Below are 18,960 nucleotides of genomic sequence, written 5' to 3'. Positions count from 1 at the left end.
TTTCTTTAGCTCTTATTTCATGTTCTTGTTACAAACTGTACCATGCCAATATGTTTTGTACATTTGTATGTTAGTTTGACGTTGTTAAGTAAAGTTGTTTAAAAAAAAAAAATCTAAGCGGTGCTGAATATCGGCTGACGTCACATCTGTCGATCCGGTTACGTCACAACCGCACGTAACCTCCACGTGGAGCGAAACAACATCACAATACTATTGTAACCCAACTCCACGTCGTTTTTCGATTTCATAATTCTCGCCGGTTCGCTTGAATCTACCATATCTCACACAACGCTAAATTCCACGTGATTTCCATGTAATTCTCCACGTACAAGGTCTGATCGAGTTTGATGTTGTGTTTGCGAGTGTGTTGGATTTCTCGGTTGTAGAACCGCGACTGTAATTAGTACTGATATAAATCGGTGATACACATACTAAAATTGGAACGATACAGAGAAGAATAGCATGGTTCCCTGCGCAAAGACACATACTAAAATTGGAACGATACAGAGAAGAATAGCATGGTTCCCTGCGCAAGGATGACACGCACAATCGTGAAGCGTTTCCAATTTTGCTTAGTAAGTCTTAAATAATTTGTATAAACAACTGCTTTTTACGTTGGAAAATGATGACCCGCTTGAACTGAATCCATTGCAAAGTCTTATGACAACATCGCTCCCTCTTGTGTGGCATTGTTTATTTTTTTTCACTTAATATTAAATAAATTGTCTAATATCATTAAGTGGGGGAAAAGTGTTTTGCAGTACACTTTAATATAAATGTATTATTTCTTGATTATTCAATTAATCGTTTGTCAATTGAAAAATCGATTCTAAAAACGTGAGTGACAGCCCTGGCCCAAATTCAGTTGCGGTGTTCTAGTGGGCTTTTTCCTATCTCGCGGCCCAAAAGCTTCTACCCAAGCATTGCTCCCACTTTTCAAAAGATACACACCACAGAACACACAGAGCGAGATGGTCTTCAAATGGACAAAATCAAGCATAACAGAGTGGACAACCCCCCCCCCCCCCCCCTTTAAATGTGATTGGCACATCCCCAGTTCTAAGGGGGTGTGCACACTTTCTCCCTTGTTTATAGTTTTGCTTCCTGTATTATTTCCCTTTTTTTTAAAAATCATTTTGCACTTCAAAGGTCATATCAACAGCAAAAGCTGTTATTTGGACAAGGCTGTGTGGACTTTTTAGCGCAACAGGATTTATGTCTATTTGTCCACATGTCCACCCACTGACTCAAACTGTGCGTGTATGTGTGTGTGTATGAGTGTGTGTATGTTTGGGCGCAGTAAAGAGGATCCGGGAAATGCGCAGAAACGAAACTTAAGCAAGAAATGAAAGTGAGTGTGCCTGCGCACACACACTCACACACACACACAGACTCTGAGAAAGAGCAGACCTTCCACGGCTCCAACGCGTCGGCGTGCGTGCGCGCATCAAGATGAAGATTAGCAAAGTAAAAGCACAGGTTTATTTTTTCACCTTGATGATGATGATGGCTGTCACAGATGTGTCCGCCCGTCGCAGGAAACAAGGATTTGCGGACATGTGGACCACAGGTACTCTTTGACAAACGGATGGCTAAGCAGTCAATTCACAGCTCGTCACGGAGGATAAATAATATGTTTATATATTGCTCTATAATCTGTTTGCATATTTTGCTCCCGTGCAGTGACAGACGCGAATATTTTGCCCGTATATGGACTTCTGCATTGTTTGTTAGCATGAAGCTAATAGGAGTTGCTGTTAGAAATCATATCAGTTGCAGAGGATCAGGAATATATACTTGTGTATATTTTATATTATGTTTATATATTTAGCTCCTGAGCCCTTAAAGATGCTATTATTTTAGTATGTTAGCCAAAGTTGAAGCTGCGCGGAGCTAACGTTAGGAATTCGAAAATTGGGAAGTTTCATTTCATTTGCATTAAAACAGATAGACTGGTTGAAAAAAAAACAAAAAACGGAAGTGAGGTGGACCGACGGTAAGTGACTGTCAGCTATGTAAGCAATTTTTTCGTTCCAGGGCGCTGTGGGACTGTGACAAAGTCACCATAAAGTTTTATGACTCCTCCTTCGAGTACTGGAACCGAAAACGCCTGCTATTACTTTCCTATTTATGGTATTTACTCTTATAGCAAACTACCTTGTCCTACAAAGTCAAACAGATGCAGTCTCGGCTTGGGCTAAGCAAAAGAGATACCTTGCCACAAATTAAAAGAAATAAGAGAAAAGAAACTCCAAAAAATTCATCGAAATTCCAGAAATTGACTGAAATTTTTCAATTAACTCATTCAATGCCAGTGACGTATTTTCACGTTTTTCGGCATTCAATCCCAGATACTTAAGGATCAATTTAATATTTAAGTATCTGGAAATGATCGTTCTTAATGTACTTAAGTATCGATTCAATACTTAAGTATCTGGTATTTAAAGGTCGGACTCTATTTCAGCAAATCACCAAAAAAAAAAAAAAAAAAAAAACTAACATTTTTGGCCAGATTTCCTAAGAAACGTTACAGAAGTTCACGGAAACGCATAGTAAAACTTCCACAAACTTTCCGTCAAATCCAACTTGAAATCAATCGTTGTTTCTAGAAATCCGGTTAGCGTTACTTCTTGTTGTTGGTAGTTGTATTGACTTGTGTTTCTCCTTTGCTGTGCAGCTCCACCGCCCAATTTAAACGGAAAGATGATCACCTTGTCTTCTAGTAGTGGAAGAGAAGAAACAGGAGTGACCTTCTACCCGCCTTACTACTCTTTCCGCCAGAACAATGCTGGGGATGAGTTGAGCAGAGCCTACCCAACCAGAGCCTACCGCTCCCGGGACGTCTGGAACAGGGCCTTCCCAACCAGCTCCTACCGCTTCTGGGACAGCCGGAACAGGGCCTATCCAACCAGAGCCTACGGCTTCTGGGACTTCCGGAACAGGGCCTTTCCAACCAGCTCCTACGGCTTCTGGGACAGCCGGAACAGGGCCTATCCAACCAGAGCCTACCGCTCCCGGGACGTCTGGAACAGGGCCTTCCCAACCAGCTCCTACCGCTTCTGGGACAGCCGGAACAGGGCCTATCCAACCAGAGCCTACGGCTTCTGGGACTTCCGGAACAGGGCCTTTCCAACCAGCTCCTACGGCTTCTGGGACAGCCGGAACAGGGCCTTCGCAACTAGCTCCTACCGCTTTGGGGGCAGCCGGAACAGGGCCTATCCAACCAGTGCCTACAGCTTCTGGGACAACCGGAACAGGGCCTACCCAACCAGATCCTACCGCTTCTGGGACTACCGGAACGGGGTCCGCCCAGGCAGCGCCTATGGTTTCCGGCCCGATCCGACCGGAAGCCATTACCCCCGGGCCGACCCATCCTGGACCTATCGTCCCCGGGCCGAGCCGACCGGGGCCTACCCGCCCGGGCCCACCCCCACCGCGGACGACGCGATCCGGTCCGACCCAACTCGGCGGTACCCCAACTTTCCCTATTCGACCGCGCCTTACCCCAGCTGGACTACGGAGGCGCCCGCTAGAGGTGAGCGTAATCCTTCTATGGGTCAAATCAGCCGGCTATCCTTGTCTCCGTCTCCTCACCGCAGGGGTGAGCGTGTGTCTGCGCTACGCGCTGGACGAGGAGACGTCAAGCCGCGGCATCTTCACGCTGAGCCCGTCCAGCTCGGCCCCCCTGACTCTGGGCCGGGACTACGACGGCAGCTACCTGCTGGCCTGGAGCTCCACGTACTGGAGCTTGAAGCTGAAAGCCAACCTGAGGATGTGGCCCGGCATGAGGGACGACCTGTGGACGAGACTGTGTCTCACCGTGGACACCGTCAGAGGGGTGGTGCAGGTCTTCAGCGGAGCCAACATGAGTCTCAGGAAGATGGTACCGAGCAAGGTCTGTCCTCCGCCTGTCCTTTTCCATAGCTATCATCCATCTATTACTTGTTCTATCTAACATCGGTCTGTTCCATCCATCTATCGGTCCCTTTCTTTCTTCAAACTGATTGTCCGTCCGATTGTCTATCCACCGGTCTTTTGTCCATTCATCTATCCGTCCGTCCAGCTCTGTTCATTTGTCCCCCGTGACAACTTTGCACAAGGCGCCTAACTTTCTGTCCTACTGATTGTCCACCCTTTTATCCATCAACTTCTCTATCTGTTGAACCATCAGTCTATTCATCTATCTGGCACCATCCATCAGTCAAGCCGTCTGTCCATCAGTTTCGAGCTCTTTCTCTGACTATCCATACTTGGACAATTATGTTATTTAGCTGTCTTTCCATCCATCCGTTTGTCTGTCCATCCATCCATGTACCATCCATCCATCAATCCATCCTTTCAGATATTAGCTCCATCCATCCATCCGTCCGTCCGTCCGTCCGTCCGCCTGTCCGTCCATTCATCTGTTTGTCTGTCCATCCATCCATCCATGTACCATCCATCCATTTGTCCATCAATCCATCCATCCAGATATTAGCTCCATCCAGCCATCTGTTTGTCCATCCATCCATCCATCCATGTGCCATCCGTCCATCCATCCATCCATCCATCCATCCATCCATCCATCCATCCATCCATCCATCCAACCATCCATCCATCCATCCATCCATCCATCCATCCATCCATCCATCCAACCATCCATCCATCCATCCAACCATCCATCCATCCATCAGCCATGTCCATAAATTCATCCATCTAATATTCCGGTGCCATTTGGCAAAGGTTTTGAAATGTCCACTTTTGACCTGAGAAATGTACGAAGAAAATTCAAAATAATTGCGTGTGTGTGTTCAGTATGTGTGGTCAGGTGAGCCTGTGATCACAATGTCGGGGATGGACGGTCAAGTGACGGACCTGCAGATGTGGGATTATCCACTTCCGTACATCACCATCCTCAACTACATGGACCATTCCAGCTATAGGTAAAACGTGTCACCATTTTTTTTTCTTCTGTGTTAAATGTTAAATCTAAAAAGCAATCAACCGCCGCAAAATCTCCCCCATGACAATTTTGTGATTTTTTTTTTTTTTTCTTGCAAGTTGGCCCACAGGATCAGTGCTGACCTGGTCCAACATGCGGTACTCGCTGAAAGGGCGCACCCTGGTGGAGGACGTCTACGAACGAAGGAGGGCGGCTGAGAACCCCCAAAAGAAGCGGAGCCACAATAACAAAAAGGAAGCGCGCAAAAGCAAAAAGAATTCATTTGAATGATGATTTTTACCTCTGCAGTGGCATCTAATTTTTTTTTTTAACACATATAACCTTTTATACATGTTTTGTAATCACCAAATACTAGAGAATAAAGACACAGCATGAGCAATGTTTGGAAATGTTATTATATTCTACCCGGAGCTTCATTTTTGCTAGTAGGATTATGCGAAATCCAAATTAAACACATTAAAATTAGCCAATACTTATTTAATGTTTGAAACAAACATATTTTCTTCTATTTTCTTGACAGTTAAAAATATTTGTTTTCTTCAAAATTATGAAATAAAAAAAATCAAATCTTTCTCAAATTGTGATATTGAAATAAAAATACAAAAAAATATAAAATAAAAATAATTAAAACATTTTAAGATTTTTTTAAGACATATTTCATAGATGGTTGATGCATATGAAACTTCAGTTTGGTTTATATAATTTACACACGTACACACACACAGGAAGTGATTAATGAAGGTGAAAAAAGAGGAACTTGAAAACATATAGTAAGGAAATGAACATTTTTCACAAGGTCAACAAACTAAAGAGAAAAAAATAAAAAAATTGTCAACAAGAAGTTGAGCATGTGGATAGTTGAACGTTTTATTGGAACACTAACTTGCGCATGAAAAAAAAACAAAACAAAAAAAACGTTCTAATGTCCTCAAAATCATATCAGTGGTTTCATGTAGTGGTTCAATGTTAGCGAATACTTCCTCTCTGCGTCGCTAACTTATGCGCGGTTAGCATTATTATTATTTGTACACTTTTAAATCGAGTATTTTCTACAAAAACCGTCAACTTCTCCATTGTAACACACACACACACACACACACAAATGGTAAAATACGCTTCTTTGTTATAAATATAAAAGTTTCACTAAGTGTGCATGATGTGAAATAAAATGACTACATAATACAGTTAATAATGCAATTAAAAAAAAGCATTTCCTGACAAATTTTCATGGAAATTTGCCATGGAAACTTTCTGTAATTGCAAACATTCAAATGGAATTGTTTGAAGCCAGCGGAAATGTTGAACTCGTATCCCCAGAATTTTTTTCCCAAACGTCTTACGGAACGCTTTCTGCAAATCTTGCAGACGTTTCACCAAATTTGTTAGAAATTTTCCATCGCAAACCAGTTGGAAAATTTCCAAACATTTTCCATGAAGTTTCCAGAAATTCAACGCAAATATGTTCCAAATTCTCCATATAGTTTGCATTAATTGTTTGCCAATTTCCCACGAACATAAAAGAAAAAAAATAACATTCTAAAATTATAGTTATTCAGACAGTCAAGGAGCAGTAATGATGTTGCACAAAATATTTTTACATTGCAAATAACCTTCGCCTGTAAAAAAAGTTAAAATTAAACTAAAATGTAAAAACAACTATGAAAAAAATGGTAAAAGTAGAAAAAAAACCCACACAATCTTGCTTTTAAATGGTGGGTAAAATAGTCAACAAAAATGTATTTTATTATTTCGAGTGTGAGTGAAATTTGCCGACACTTCCTGAGAGATTTTGAAGGCATTTACGGGAAAAAGAAAACGTAGGCATCGTTTACTTTAGCGAGCAAAAAGTAAGGCCATTCCCGTGGAAAATTAAAGCAACTTCAAAAAAACTTAAAAAAAATAATCTAGTCAAAAGCTCCTTAGAAAGTTCATGAGAAAAAAAAAAAAACAGATGACCAAAGGCTGCCAGGGTGGTCATGTGACACGGATGCACAGCCTGATTGGCTGAAAAATGAGCATGTTGCTGGTGTTGCATCATTGCTGTGCTGTTTCGTTTCGATTAAAAAAAAAATATGTAAAAACATCCCCCCTCCAAAGAAAAAAAAAGAGGAAAATAATTTGCACAAATTTCCAGGAATTGACATGATTTTTTTTTTGTTCTAAAGTTTGCAACATTTTTTTAAAAATAAAACAAATTGAAATTTGTTCCCAAAAAATCCTTGAAATGCCAATTTTTTTTACTGTAACAAAATATGCGAATGAAATTACCAGGAAATTTCCTCCAAATTTTCCATTCATTCTTTAGTGGACATCTTTCACCAAAATTGGAGATGAAATAGTTTTTTTTTTTTTTTTGGGGGGGGGTTCCTAAGGAAGGTCTCAAATAATATTGGGAGTCACATGACCCGAATGCTGCCGCCTGAATGGCGGGCGGGCGCGGCGGAACCGAGTGTGTCGCTGGTGTGGTTTTGTGGTTGTGCTGTTTACTGGATATTAGTTCGATTAAAAAAAAAACCCTAAAAATCAAAAGCAGCGCCGGCGGCTGCTTAGCTGCTTGCATCCTCGCGTCTGTTTGCACGTGTTTTGTTTCGTTTTTTTTTTTTTGTATTTACAAGTACACAACGGGAAGAAGTGCACTTTAAAAGCGAGTTTTTAAAAAGAAGGGTTTGAAGATTAAAAGGCCGTTCGGAAAGCGCGGCAAACGTTCAGGGTGTGGCGGGTTTGTGGAGAATACCCTGGAGGTCTTCGGGCAAGGCCAGGATGACGTCGTCGATGTGCGCCCGCAGTTTGGCCAGCGTGCCGGCACGCACGGGCAGACGCTCCTTCTCCGCTTGACTCTGGAAGAAGTGCGAAGGGCTCAGGCTTTATGTTTTCCTCTTATCTTTCGACGCTATTTCTTCTACTTGCCAGCTTGTCCTTCAACTTGAGGACCAGATCAACCGTCTCCACTTCCGAGTGCCTTTGGACTCGCTGCAGCAGGTCCTAGCGAGGACGCGATTCCAAAAATTCAAACGGGCCCATCTGAACGGCCTTCGTCCTCCTGCTCACCTCCTCGCAGAGCGCTTCCAGGTGCAGGGCCTCCAGTTTCTGTGTCATCTCCTTCCTTCTGTTGCGGAACCAGCCGTCAAAGTTGGGGGATTTCAGGAAGTGCCTGTAGGACACCGTGGGGAAAATGCATGTGAGTAACCTGTGGAGAATGTGAGCGTAACGTGGATAAAACATTGGGAATATGGGAAAAAATGTGGAGAACACTAGAAGAACGAGGAGGACATGTGAGGAGCATTTGAGGAACACGTAATCAACAAATGAGGAAACGTTTGGAGGTATGTGAGGAATATCAAAACTACACTAGAAGAACATGTGGGGAACGTGTGAGGATATGAGAGCGTGAGAAACGTGAAGAACATGTGGGGAACGTGTGAGGATATGAGAGCGTGAGAAACGTGAGAGAACATGTGAGCATAACATGAGAAAACATCAGGAAAATGTAAAAAAAAAAAAAAGAACACTAGAAGAACAAGAAAGCATTTGAGGAACATGTAAACAAGTGGGGGATCATATTGAGGTATGTGAAGAACATCTAGATGAATGTGGAGAAGGTGTGAGGCTATGAGCACGTGAGGAACATGCGGAATATCTGTGAGCAATGCGGAGGACAAAACATGGATAAAATGAAGAAGATGCGGGTGTACCTGTACAGTCCGATCCAGTCCCCCTTGAGTCTGGAGGTGAGCTGGGGGCCGGCCTTCTCCAGCGTCTTCATGAAGTCCTGCTGGACGAACGGCCGCAGCAGAGGAGGACTCTTCCACGGGCTGATGGACTTCTGCAGAGGCATCAGGCTGGCCACGTAGCGCTCCTGCAAGCAAAGGCAAAGGCAAAGGCAAAGGCGCCGCTCACGTCTTCTGGCACCTCCTCCTGCGGGTGACTCGCCCTCAGCGGATCGGGGACTACCAGAGGGATGATGAAGCTCTGCGTCAGCTCCAGGAAGTAGCGCCGCAGAATTGCGTTCTGGGCTGCCGAGGGCCTCTTCTGTTGAACGCCCTGGAGAGAGAGAAAAAAAAAAAAATATATATATATATATATCAGGCCTAAAATATTCAGACAAAAATAATGAAGACTGATGGTTTTCGTGTAAACTTAAGAATAAAAGCCATTTATTTCGCCATTTTATAAATAAAAACTTATCATTTCTATAGTTAATTTGAGAGCTAAATGATCCTTTTTGTACAATTAATAGATTTAAAAACATACATCTTATATCTGTACTTGCTGTCTAACAAAAATGATATCGCCGGTTCTCAAGGCTTGAGTAATGACCAATCATGGCTCACCATTTTGGTCATGTGATCTTGATTGTATACGTTCAATTCCATGCGCTTTCTTTTGTTTTGTTTTTTTTTTATTTTCCCGTGTTAGGCGAAAGGAGCGTCTATAAACAGCTGGTAGTAAAAGAGTTGATGATAGAGAAAATGGGAGCTTTTTACTCCTAAAAATTCATAAATAAGTGGATTTAAATGCCCCAATCAAGTAAAATGTCTGTTGTAACGCACCTTACCCAGCGTTCTGTCACTTCTGCAAAATCCTGATTTCACGAGTTAGCTCAAGTTGTCCATTTTTCAAATGACCGGTGAAGCAAATTCGTTCGATTTTCATGACAGCGAGGTAACTATATTATTTTCTTTTGGCTTTGAGGCTTGAAATGTACCTTCTGGAGCTGCTTGATGATGTCCTCATCTTTGTTGAGATACGGCTTGTATGCCGTGTACACACCTGGAAAACACATCATCCAAGTTCCGACTTAGGACTTATCAAGTTTATTCGCTGTGAGCTGCTCGCTTCACTGATTTACCGGGTTTGGAGTCCAAAGTTTTCAGATTCTTCAGTTTCTTGACTTTCATCTGCTTGGCCATCTCACCTGGGGGCGGGGCGGGGCATCACGCGATGGCCACGGGCAAGATCGCGCCATTCGCACTCACCTGCTTGCTTCATGTCGCCGATGCGGATGATGTGGGGCCAGTGCTGCAGAGTCTTGGCGAAGAAGGGGTTGGTCACACCCAAGATGACGGAGGGGCTACGGCCAGGATGAAAATGACATCATCGTCACCAGGCAACAACTGATATGTGAGCGCCGGTGCCTCGATTTACAAGTTAATAGGAGCCCTCAGCTTGTTTCTCTCTTCCCACGGCCAAAGTCTTAGGCATTAGGCATAGTTGTACGCTCGTCACCTGTCTCTTGCCTGGGCCTTTTCCCCTTCCCAAAGATGTCTGTTTCATACTCATTACACTTCTTTGCGAGCGCAACTTTGGCGTTCAAGTGACCCGAACGAATCCACGGCAATCGGCCCGGTTTTCAAAATAAAATGAACTTTTAGACTCGGATAACAAAAAAAACGGAAATAGTTGATACGGGTGGGTGGGGACCCCTGCACCGGGTATTTGTTTCCTTATTTTTGCCCGTGACAGTATGTAGACCGGGCACTCACGGGGCCTGCGTCCTGGTGGTGTACTCCTTGAACTCGCTGTCGTGGATGGTGAAGTAGGGCCGGAAGTCGCTGCAGTAGCGCAGAGGAGACACGCAGCTGCATTCAAACACAAGATAGTCACGTTCGTTGGAGCGTTATGCCGTACGGTGAACATATAACGACACATTTCCAGATTTGAGAAGAAAAAGAAAGAACAAGTCAGGTATAGCAGCACTGATGAGCAAAATGTGAATAAATTACTCCGTTTTTAATATTTTTATAACATATTTAGTTTTAATTGTATTTGTTCAGTATTTTTTAAATATTTAACATTATTTTCTAATATTTTCTTTTCCCTATATACTTTAGACACTATTTAGTTGAAACAACAGGTATTTTTTCCTATTTTTTCCTGTATATTTCTTTTAGAGTTATACTGACTACACTGATAAGCAAGCACCTTTATTTTGCTCTCTCTTACTGTTCTCATACATCGCTCGGATGGAATTTGGACCCACCTGACCAGTGCCAGCACGGTGTCGGAGGACTCTGCGGGTGAGGGCGCCATGACAACAAGGGCCTCCCCCAGCAACACCAACTCCCACAGCATCTGGATGTGGAAGAAGACTGGAAAGAAACACCTGGATACCCGGAGACAAGAATTCTATTTAGGGTCCATTATATCTGCAATTAACGTGCGTGATACGTACAGTATTTTCCGCACTATAAGGCACGCCGGATTTTAAGGCGCATCTTCAACGAATGGCCTATTTTAAAACTGTTTTCATATATGAGGCAAATTGCATTATAAGGCGCATAGAATAGCAGCTACGATAGTGGCTGGGGTTGCGTCATGCGTCCACTGGATGGAGCTGCGCTAAAGGAATCAAAACAAAACAATCAGATAAGTCGGTCAAGCTTCACAAACTGAAATTAGGAATAAAGAGGATTTATGGAAAGTGCTATCTGAAGAATAGGGAAAAAATTACATCTTGATTACATTAAACAACTGTTTAAATCAATGCCAAAACCAATCAGGAGATATAAGAGTACAATCATGATTCAATTAAATATTAAACTTCAATTTTTGAATCAAAAAAACTGAAAATATCTGAACTCATATAAATTGCTTCAAAATTGCAGCACATAAAAAATTCACAGGGTGTTTTAATAGTAAAAAAAGACATTTAGAATTGAAATGCAGAAGTAAAACTTGAAGAATTTACAGATTGAAGAAGTTATTTTATTTTTTCTTCCTTCAAAAATGAAAACCCGCGGAGAAAATTGAAGGCTTTTAGGTGCGCCTTACAGTGCGGGAAATACAGTAGTTCATTTGGATTAGAATGTTTTTTTTTTTTTCGATTATATGTCGCAAGACATTAACGAAAAAAAAAAGTTTTGCACTCTGACCTGAAGAGGTCCACTTCATGGATGGTGGGCAGCACAATAGACACCTGACTGTCACTCTGGACCAAAAAAAAAACTGCAAAGTAAGTCTCATGAATGGAAATTTTTTTTTTTTGACGATTTGACTTTAGTGAGGCGACCTGAGTAGACTGGACCAGCTGCGACGTTCCCGGCTTGTCGTAACAGGTGGGGATGCGCACCTGCGGCAAGTCACAACACTCCGAATGTTTTGTTATTGACGCTGGGCGAGCCGGGCGCTTACCTTAATGACCACGCCCATGATGGGCAGCGTGAGGATTCTCCCCGGATGCGGCGTGGGCCAGCGGTCCATATCGTTGCAAGCTGTGACGCCAAAATGCAATAATTACGTTTACCTCCGTTTTTTAATCCTATATTTCTGACCAATACCGATTTTTTTTTTTAATTACTTGAGTATTTTAGTGGACTATTTTTGTCAGATGTTTTATATAATATTGGTGTTGTCTGACAATTTGGGGAGTTTTTGGTAAGTATTTATTGTTTGCCATTAGATTTCTGGGTTTCTTTAGTGGATTTGAATATTATTTCATTAAATATTTTAGCATTTGTAAAATGTATTTTTGTATAAGTATTTTAAATGGGCGTGGTACTATATTGTGCAACATTTTTGCTCCTTTCATCTTTGCATTTATTTGCATTGCAGGGGTGGATGTCAATATGACATCTATTTTCTTCCATTCGTAATTTCATAATCTTTGACTATAATTTCCGTGCACAAAAAAAACCCAAAACCAACATGGCCGTGGGATGAAAGCCTTAAGAAGTGCGACACGTACCCGCCTCCAAACACGGTTCCTGCTTCTCAAAGTATTCCGGAGCCATGATCTTGAGGAGCGAGTGAAAGAAGGTCACGTAGGGCAGCTTACTGATCAGGACCAGCGACTGCAGAAGGACAACAAAATAATGAGCGCTAACCACGAGGACAATTGTGGAAAAATCATATTTTTGCTCAACAATCCGTTTTCTTCACCTTCTGGAAATAGCCTCGCTTCAGAGACTTGTCCCGCACTTGACGAAAATAAACATAGCCGTAATAATGGCCCTGCTCCCTCTGTCAAGACACATGTTTATATTTCATATTCATGGGGTTAAACGCCGCTTAGTGGCGTAAAGTGGAATTACTCCTGAAATAAACAGAAGGCAGAACAGAATAGGATCAATTCCAAACTGTATAAATACCAGCAAAACTGCGGGACTGCAAAAGCAGAACCTGCTATGGACCTGTATGTGGTTTACTGTACTTGTATGTTGATACATCTTGGAGAGTTACCATAATTCCCCAAATATAAGATGTACAATTTTTCCAAAAGTATGGGTGCATCCTATGAACGGTAATATAAATATCAATAACTACCGTAAGGGTACGAGCAAGAGGGCGGATGTGAGTTAGCTGTTAGCAGCAAGTGCCTGTTGCAGCTAACAGCAACTCGTGTTAGCTGAGGTTTTAAGGTATCATTTTATTTAAAAGAAGCGCGCAGACTGAACCAACGTCCGAGTCCATCCTTGTTAACACGCAAGAATATTACTAAAACTGAGAGGATCATGTAAAAGTCGGGCTGTCTCCAGCTGATTCAATTAAAAGTGGACCGCCTTGACAAAATGAACTCAAGCTGTGTCGCAAGGAAAAGGAAAAACAACTGTACGCGTGTGTGTGTGTGGATGTGTGAGACAACCTTGAGGCAGGGCGGCGCATCCCTGTCACTGGTTTCCAGGAAGCAGCCCAGCGACGACTTCCTGTTAGAGCCTTGACGAAAGCGGAAGCAGAACTGGGTGTCGCCCAAGCAACCTGGAAGCAAACAGGAGGAGCCACATGATTGAGTAATCAATTGTTTTTTTCATTTCATTGGATTGTTTTTTTTTGTTTGTTTTATCCTTCACTTATAGGGTTAGTTTAAATGACCTGATGGATTTTTGACAAATCCAAACCATTGCAACCGTCAAAATAGTCGGTTCATAATCATCACATCAACTTTTTCCCCAAAGCCACTACTGGATTTACAAGTTGAAATAACTAAGGTTTTTTGGGGGGCTTTGATTTACTTCTTTTTTTTTTCATTTTTGTTCTACTTCTTTCATTCCTATTTTGAAAATGTTTCACTGTCAAAAAGGAAACCCCAAATTATTGTTTTTTTTTTTTTATTCACAAATAATTTATTCATTTTTGGAAACATTACTCCACTCTAATACCAAAAATGTTTCGAAATATCAAAAAGAAAGCCCCAAATCTTTATAATTTAACTATTATTTACAGTTTTTTTTTTCTGTTCAACTCATCCCACCACCCAAAATTCACCAGGCAATTTTCCACTAGATGGCGGCATTTTTCATGAATCGAGACATGGATTTCAGTTAGTTGAACATGTACATGAGCAATAGATGATAACTATTGATGAAAACTACAACACCAGGATGGTCAAAACAAAATTGGAAACGCTTCACGATTGTGCGTGTCATCCTTGCGCAGGGAACCATGCTAATCTTCTCTGTATCGTTCCAATTTTAGTATGTGTAACACCGAAGTGTCACATCAACACTGTCGGTCATCAAGCAATATATACCGTAGCGTATGCAACACTAGCTTTAGTCACGGTGTCGATGAACAGGCTCGACGCAAATAAACATATTACGAGATATCGAGACACTTGCAATAACAGCAACTCCTGAAGTACTATGGCGATAAAAAGACCGTAAACAGCCATTGAAGCTACAATGGCTTTCCACGCTCGAGTATCAGCGGCGTGTTGGAAAGAAATAAGGGGCCTGATGGGAAATATGCAAAGGAGCTTGCAGACGGCGCATCCTGATTGGCTGTCCGCTTTCGTTGCGTTTGCTGCCCGTCGGAACTTGTAACTTCATGCAACAATAACTGTAAAGATGATGACCCCAAAAAGGGCCTGATTTGGAAAAGAGATCTAAAAAAAAAAAGCGATATTTTCCATTTTACAAAAAGGGAACCAACAAATTCATTTGCATTTAATCTTTAAGAGCAGTTTATTTTTGTATACTTTGAATGTAACTTTATGTGACAAAGCTTTATTCGCAACCTCTTTCAAGTTGATGACACAAAGAATTGAGCTTTATAAAGACTCAAGGAGAAAGGATTTCTCTCTGAGACTTTAGAGAGACATTTCAGGCTGTAAAGCAAGCTAGAGAAAGACCAAACAGAGCTGGAGTCTTCAATCTTGGCAAGAAGAATGAGGTAAATGCGCACATTGACACAACATTTTCATGTTCTTTGAATTTGAAGCAAAATGGGACTTTATAATTAAAATATTAACGCCTTGACAATGGCACTTTGCAATTTCAATTTATCACGTCTCACACGTAAGGCACGCACACACAAAAAAATAAAAATTTATTCAAGCTACCTACCTGAGTTGGAATCCGGGAATGAAAGATAGCAAATGCTTGTTTTCTGAAAAAAAAAAAAAAAAAAATGACAGCAATCAAAGGATTTCCTTGTTTTGAGGATGATTTATAAGATTGTACAAATCACTAAGAAGTTCCACTCACCTCTTTCTCTGACAACTTGGAATGGTGCGGATAAATCACCTGGAGGAGAGATTAGTACAGTTATTACACGAAAAGACATTTAATCTTTAAAAAAATGTCATACACCATAATATTAGTCAAAATAAAAGATGAAACTCAACTTTTTTGAATACGTCTTTAAGCATGATGGGTAACAGATTTGCATTATCTTGATTTCTTTTTAAACTTTTAATAAAATTTCAGACAACATAGTTGCTGTAAAATTCTAATTAAAAGTTCAGGTTAGCCGCCAAGGTCATTAGCATTTATTAAAAATTTAAGTGAAAACGCTAACTCATAGATTTTCTACAGTAAGTAGGCTTATTAAAAATAAACTTATGTTTTCAAGAAATTTTTAACGAGAACAGAGGGTCACCGAAGCCCAGAGGCAAATGTAAATTTAAATAAAACGGTCCCTGACTTTGCCTTTTCTTCTTCCACTTAATTACGCCACATGTCTTCTGTAAAGGCTCAGTGCTGCCCATTGTGGCACAGCGTGGTCTTACACTGAAAGCTTGCAAGGAAATTCTGACTTTCCTGTACAGTGACATTCACAAAACAACTGAAAATCTCAACTGGTACGCTGTTTTGTGATCAAGAAACTGCTGGGTGAGCAAGTCTCATTTAGACAAGAGTCGTGCTTTACCCTGATATAATGCTGGCAAATTGTAAACTAGATGTTACCAGCTGCTGTTTATATTCCAGTGCGGCTTATCCGTGACAAAAATGTTTTTTTTTCCCCCAATTTGGCGGGTATTACGGTAGTTGAGAGAAAGTTTTTCGTGTTGTTGGGCAATACCGCGTGTTCCTCATTTCAAAACATTTTTGTTTACTTTCTAAAGACCCAATTTTTCAGTGTTGTGATCTTGAATGAACTCCTGTCGTCTAATTTTCCAAGTATCTAATCGATATTAGTCACAGTCCTCGTTTTATAATTGAGTTTTTTTTGGTTGTGTTTTGGAAGCCCGGTGTGTTTATTTAACTAGCCATATGTCCTGCGGTCAGTCTGCAAATAGTTCAACGAAGCGGTTCACGCTGTCTAATCCAGGAATTAGTCGGTGCCCTGAAAAAAAAAGCTAACTTTTGGAATCGTTCCCAGCTGATGAGCCAGCTGACCTCCGCGGGTCTCCCCTCACCTCCACCGCCTGCCCCAGCTCCAGGTCGAAGCCCACCACGCAGATGCAGTGCAGCCAGGCCGAGAAGCGATCCCAGGGCAGCAGCACGGTGTTCTCCACGGGATCCTCGTCGTCGTCGCCCCCGGGCCCGGCGGGCATCGGTATCTCCTCCGCCGGGGAGATACTACTGGCGTCATGATCGTCCAGGTCTTCCGATTCCTCCACCGGCTCCCCCAGCTCCTCCGGGCCGTGCAGAGCCATAGCTCCCGGCCCTACGCGGACACCCGGGAAAATGTTTGGCGTTTCCTTCACTGGCGTGGGATGAGATTTGTGCTCGTTTTTCTTGTGGGAAACGAGTAAAACAACCGTGCAGTTAGCCACCTAGCTTAGCCACCAGAGATGCTCCAGACAAGTCGCCAGTGACGGAAGAGCATACGTCATCAGTTGGGGACAGTAACGAGTTGTGTTCAAAATACAAAACGGAAACTCGGAAAAAGAAAAAGTTATCGTTTTAACCATAAAAAAATCCCTTTAATAATTACTATTTTTTAATGAACATCGAATTTCATGTATACCGTACAAATAAAAGATCTTTAGGAGTAAGCTGTCGATTTTTGCAGTTTTTGGTGAATGGTTGGCTGGATGATGCGTTCACGAAGGGGTCGTTTACAGTGCAATGAATGAGTCAGCATGAGTTCAAAATCTTCGCTCCACCACAGGGGTACAAATAGTGAAAAAATCATTTTAAAGCGGGGCCAAAGTCGCCTGTAGAATAAAACATTTTCCCTTAACTATAGCTAATGAACAAGCTGGGCCCTCAAGCAGGTGGCATGCAAATTCTAGAATTTTAATATGAAAATTGGCGGTCAATGCTGTAAAGTGAATTGATAAGATGGCAGACATTTATTGGCAGGGGCCATATACTGTGCAGTATTAGTGCAAAATTGACAACTTTTTTTTCTAGTGGATTTCAGTTGTTGTTCTGAACCTTGGCAACAGATGAACTACAAATGAATGAATGCAATTTTGAATCAGGCACAATCAAGTAAATCAGCTTCCCAACAAAATCCTTTAATACCCTCATCAGATAAAGTAGCCCGGGGGTGTACCAGTCAACGTAAACATTTTCAACACGCCCTCCCCCAATTAAGCTTTATTTGGGTTCGTTTTCATTTTTTTAGAACAAAAACTTAAATCACAAAAAAGCATGTCCCAACGTTTCCATACAATGTATTTTTTTTAATAAAAAAAAATCGGAATAAGGTGATGAATTAGTCACTGTGGATACTCATTTAATGCATTTTGTTGTCATGTGATATGTTTTCCATTTTAAATAATAGGCTAATAAAAACTTAACATAGTGATTACAGTATGCAGTATTTTACGAAGCAAAAATGTCTTTGGAATAAGACTGACAATGTGGAAAAGAAGCAGTGAAAATGTTTGGAATTCAACTGTATAGTTTGTATTTGAACATGATCATCTTTCAGGGAATGTTCTCGGGAATTCATCAATTATAGTGCATGTTGTAAACGTAAAATAAAAATGCATCGACACAGATGTGCATTTAATAGTTATTGTGTGTAGTATAAAAGTTATCCGTTGGCAAAGAACTCTCCACATTAATCCTTAGTACAAATGCTCTTAGTGACTTGATGAAACATAATGAGCATTGGGGCGGCTTATCCTTCTATTCGTAATGCGCAGTATTCTCTCGTGGAATTGATTTACTCTCCGCTTCCAGGAGCTCCACAGTGTAATGCAGACATTTACTGACCTCTACAAGGAGAACGTCATAACCACCACCCACCTTGTCTGTCACTGGTGCGCCACCTTATAATAAAGCTCTGGAATATTTTCCTTCTCTGATCTATAATGTTTCCCTACTGCACTGACAAACGTTTGCTCAGGAGGCCCTGCTGGGTTAATGACTGATAGTTCAGACCAGGTAGTCCCAAACACTGATAGCTGATTGAATTCATACCAAATGAAAGGGGTTGAATAAAATGTTATAATGCATTTTTTGTTGTTGTTGCTATTAATCAAAACAAACCAATACACTTTAAAATTTAATTCGATATTTTATATTAAGTATTTGGATAAGTGGTTGGTTTTATATTGTAAACGATAAAATGAAATAATGAAATGTTTTATGGTGTGTTTTGGAACGGAAATGTACAACACATTTAAAATGTGAAAAATCTTGAACATTATTGAACATTGCTTGCTCTCTATTGATGCTTTTAATAGTTCAAAGAACAATGTTTTTGAGTTGAAATCAATTTAGCAAATGTGAGGATTCTGTCTGGTGCCAACTATTATGATTTATTCAATTAATTAGATTTTTTTTTTTTTTTAAACTTTAACTGTAACTCTATGGTGGCCGGGAAGTACGTTTTGAATTTGTGTTCCCCGCTCGGTCACCGTACATCAACACTTAAGACAAAATAAATGTAAAATAGGC

At 41.3% G+C, this 18,960-nt stretch overlaps 2 protein-coding genes, 1 long non-coding RNA gene and 2 other non-coding genes across 5 annotated transcripts; 3 read left to right on the top strand and 2 right to left on the bottom strand.

The window, feature by feature from the left end:
- The first annotated feature begins 466 nt into the window (after window positions 1-466).
- Window positions 467-571, top strand: LOC148419547 (U6 spliceosomal RNA). Its single transcript, XR_015866830.1, has one exon. It is a non-coding gene; the product is annotated as a U6 spliceosomal RNA (small nuclear RNA).
- A 760-nt stretch (window positions 572-1,331) lies between these two features.
- On the top strand, window positions 1,332-5,317 carry LOC148419546 (uncharacterized). Its single transcript, XM_088422845.1, has 5 exons — window positions 1,332-1,570; window positions 2,678-3,535; window positions 3,600-3,895; window positions 4,795-4,922; window positions 5,041-5,317. The coding sequence occupies exons 1-5, from the start codon at window positions 1,453-1,455 to the stop codon at window positions 5,210-5,212; spliced, it is 1,572 nt and encodes a 523-aa protein (XP_088278971.1). The 5' UTR covers window positions 1,332-1,452; the 3' UTR covers window positions 5,213-5,317.
- A 467-nt stretch (window positions 5,318-5,784) lies between these two features.
- Window positions 5,785-16,910, bottom strand: dennd6a (DENN/MADD domain containing 6A). Its single transcript, XM_088422846.1, has 19 exons — window positions 16,518-16,910; window positions 15,364-15,402; window positions 15,223-15,265; window positions 13,524-13,636; window positions 12,821-12,901; window positions 12,627-12,732; window positions 12,074-12,153; window positions 11,952-12,011; window positions 11,815-11,870; window positions 10,923-11,045; window positions 10,426-10,521; window positions 9,919-10,013; window positions 9,792-9,857; window positions 9,648-9,712; window positions 8,894-8,983; window positions 8,635-8,798; window positions 7,991-8,093; window positions 7,850-7,924; window positions 5,785-7,779 (listed from the first exon to the last, which is right to left on the bottom strand). Exons 1-19 carry the CDS (start codon window positions 16,755-16,757, stop codon window positions 7,648-7,650), a joined length of 1,827 nt encoding a protein of 608 aa, XP_088278972.1. The 5' UTR covers window positions 16,758-16,910; the 3' UTR covers window positions 5,785-7,647.
- Window positions 14,270-14,376, bottom strand: LOC148419545 (U6 spliceosomal RNA). Its single transcript, XR_015866711.1, has one exon. It is a non-coding gene; the product is annotated as a U6 spliceosomal RNA (small nuclear RNA).
- On the top strand, window positions 14,693-17,099 carry LOC148419543 (uncharacterized). The gene is made up of 2 exons (XR_015866551.1): window positions 14,693-15,049; window positions 16,481-17,099. It is a non-coding gene; the product is annotated as an uncharacterized LOC148419543 (long non-coding RNA).
- Window positions 17,100-18,960: the final 1,861 nt, after the last annotated feature.

This window comes from Hippichthys cyanospilos, chromosome 9 (genome assembly GCF_059441005.1).
Source record: "Hippichthys cyanospilos isolate Australia breed blue-spotted pipefish chromosome 9, RoL_Hcya_1.0, whole genome shotgun sequence".
NCBI classification, from domain to species: Eukaryota; Metazoa; Chordata; class Actinopteri; order Syngnathiformes; family Syngnathidae; genus Hippichthys; species Hippichthys cyanospilos.
Note: the sequence above shows the minus strand (reverse complement) of the source record. Positions and strands in the feature narration are given on the sequence as shown.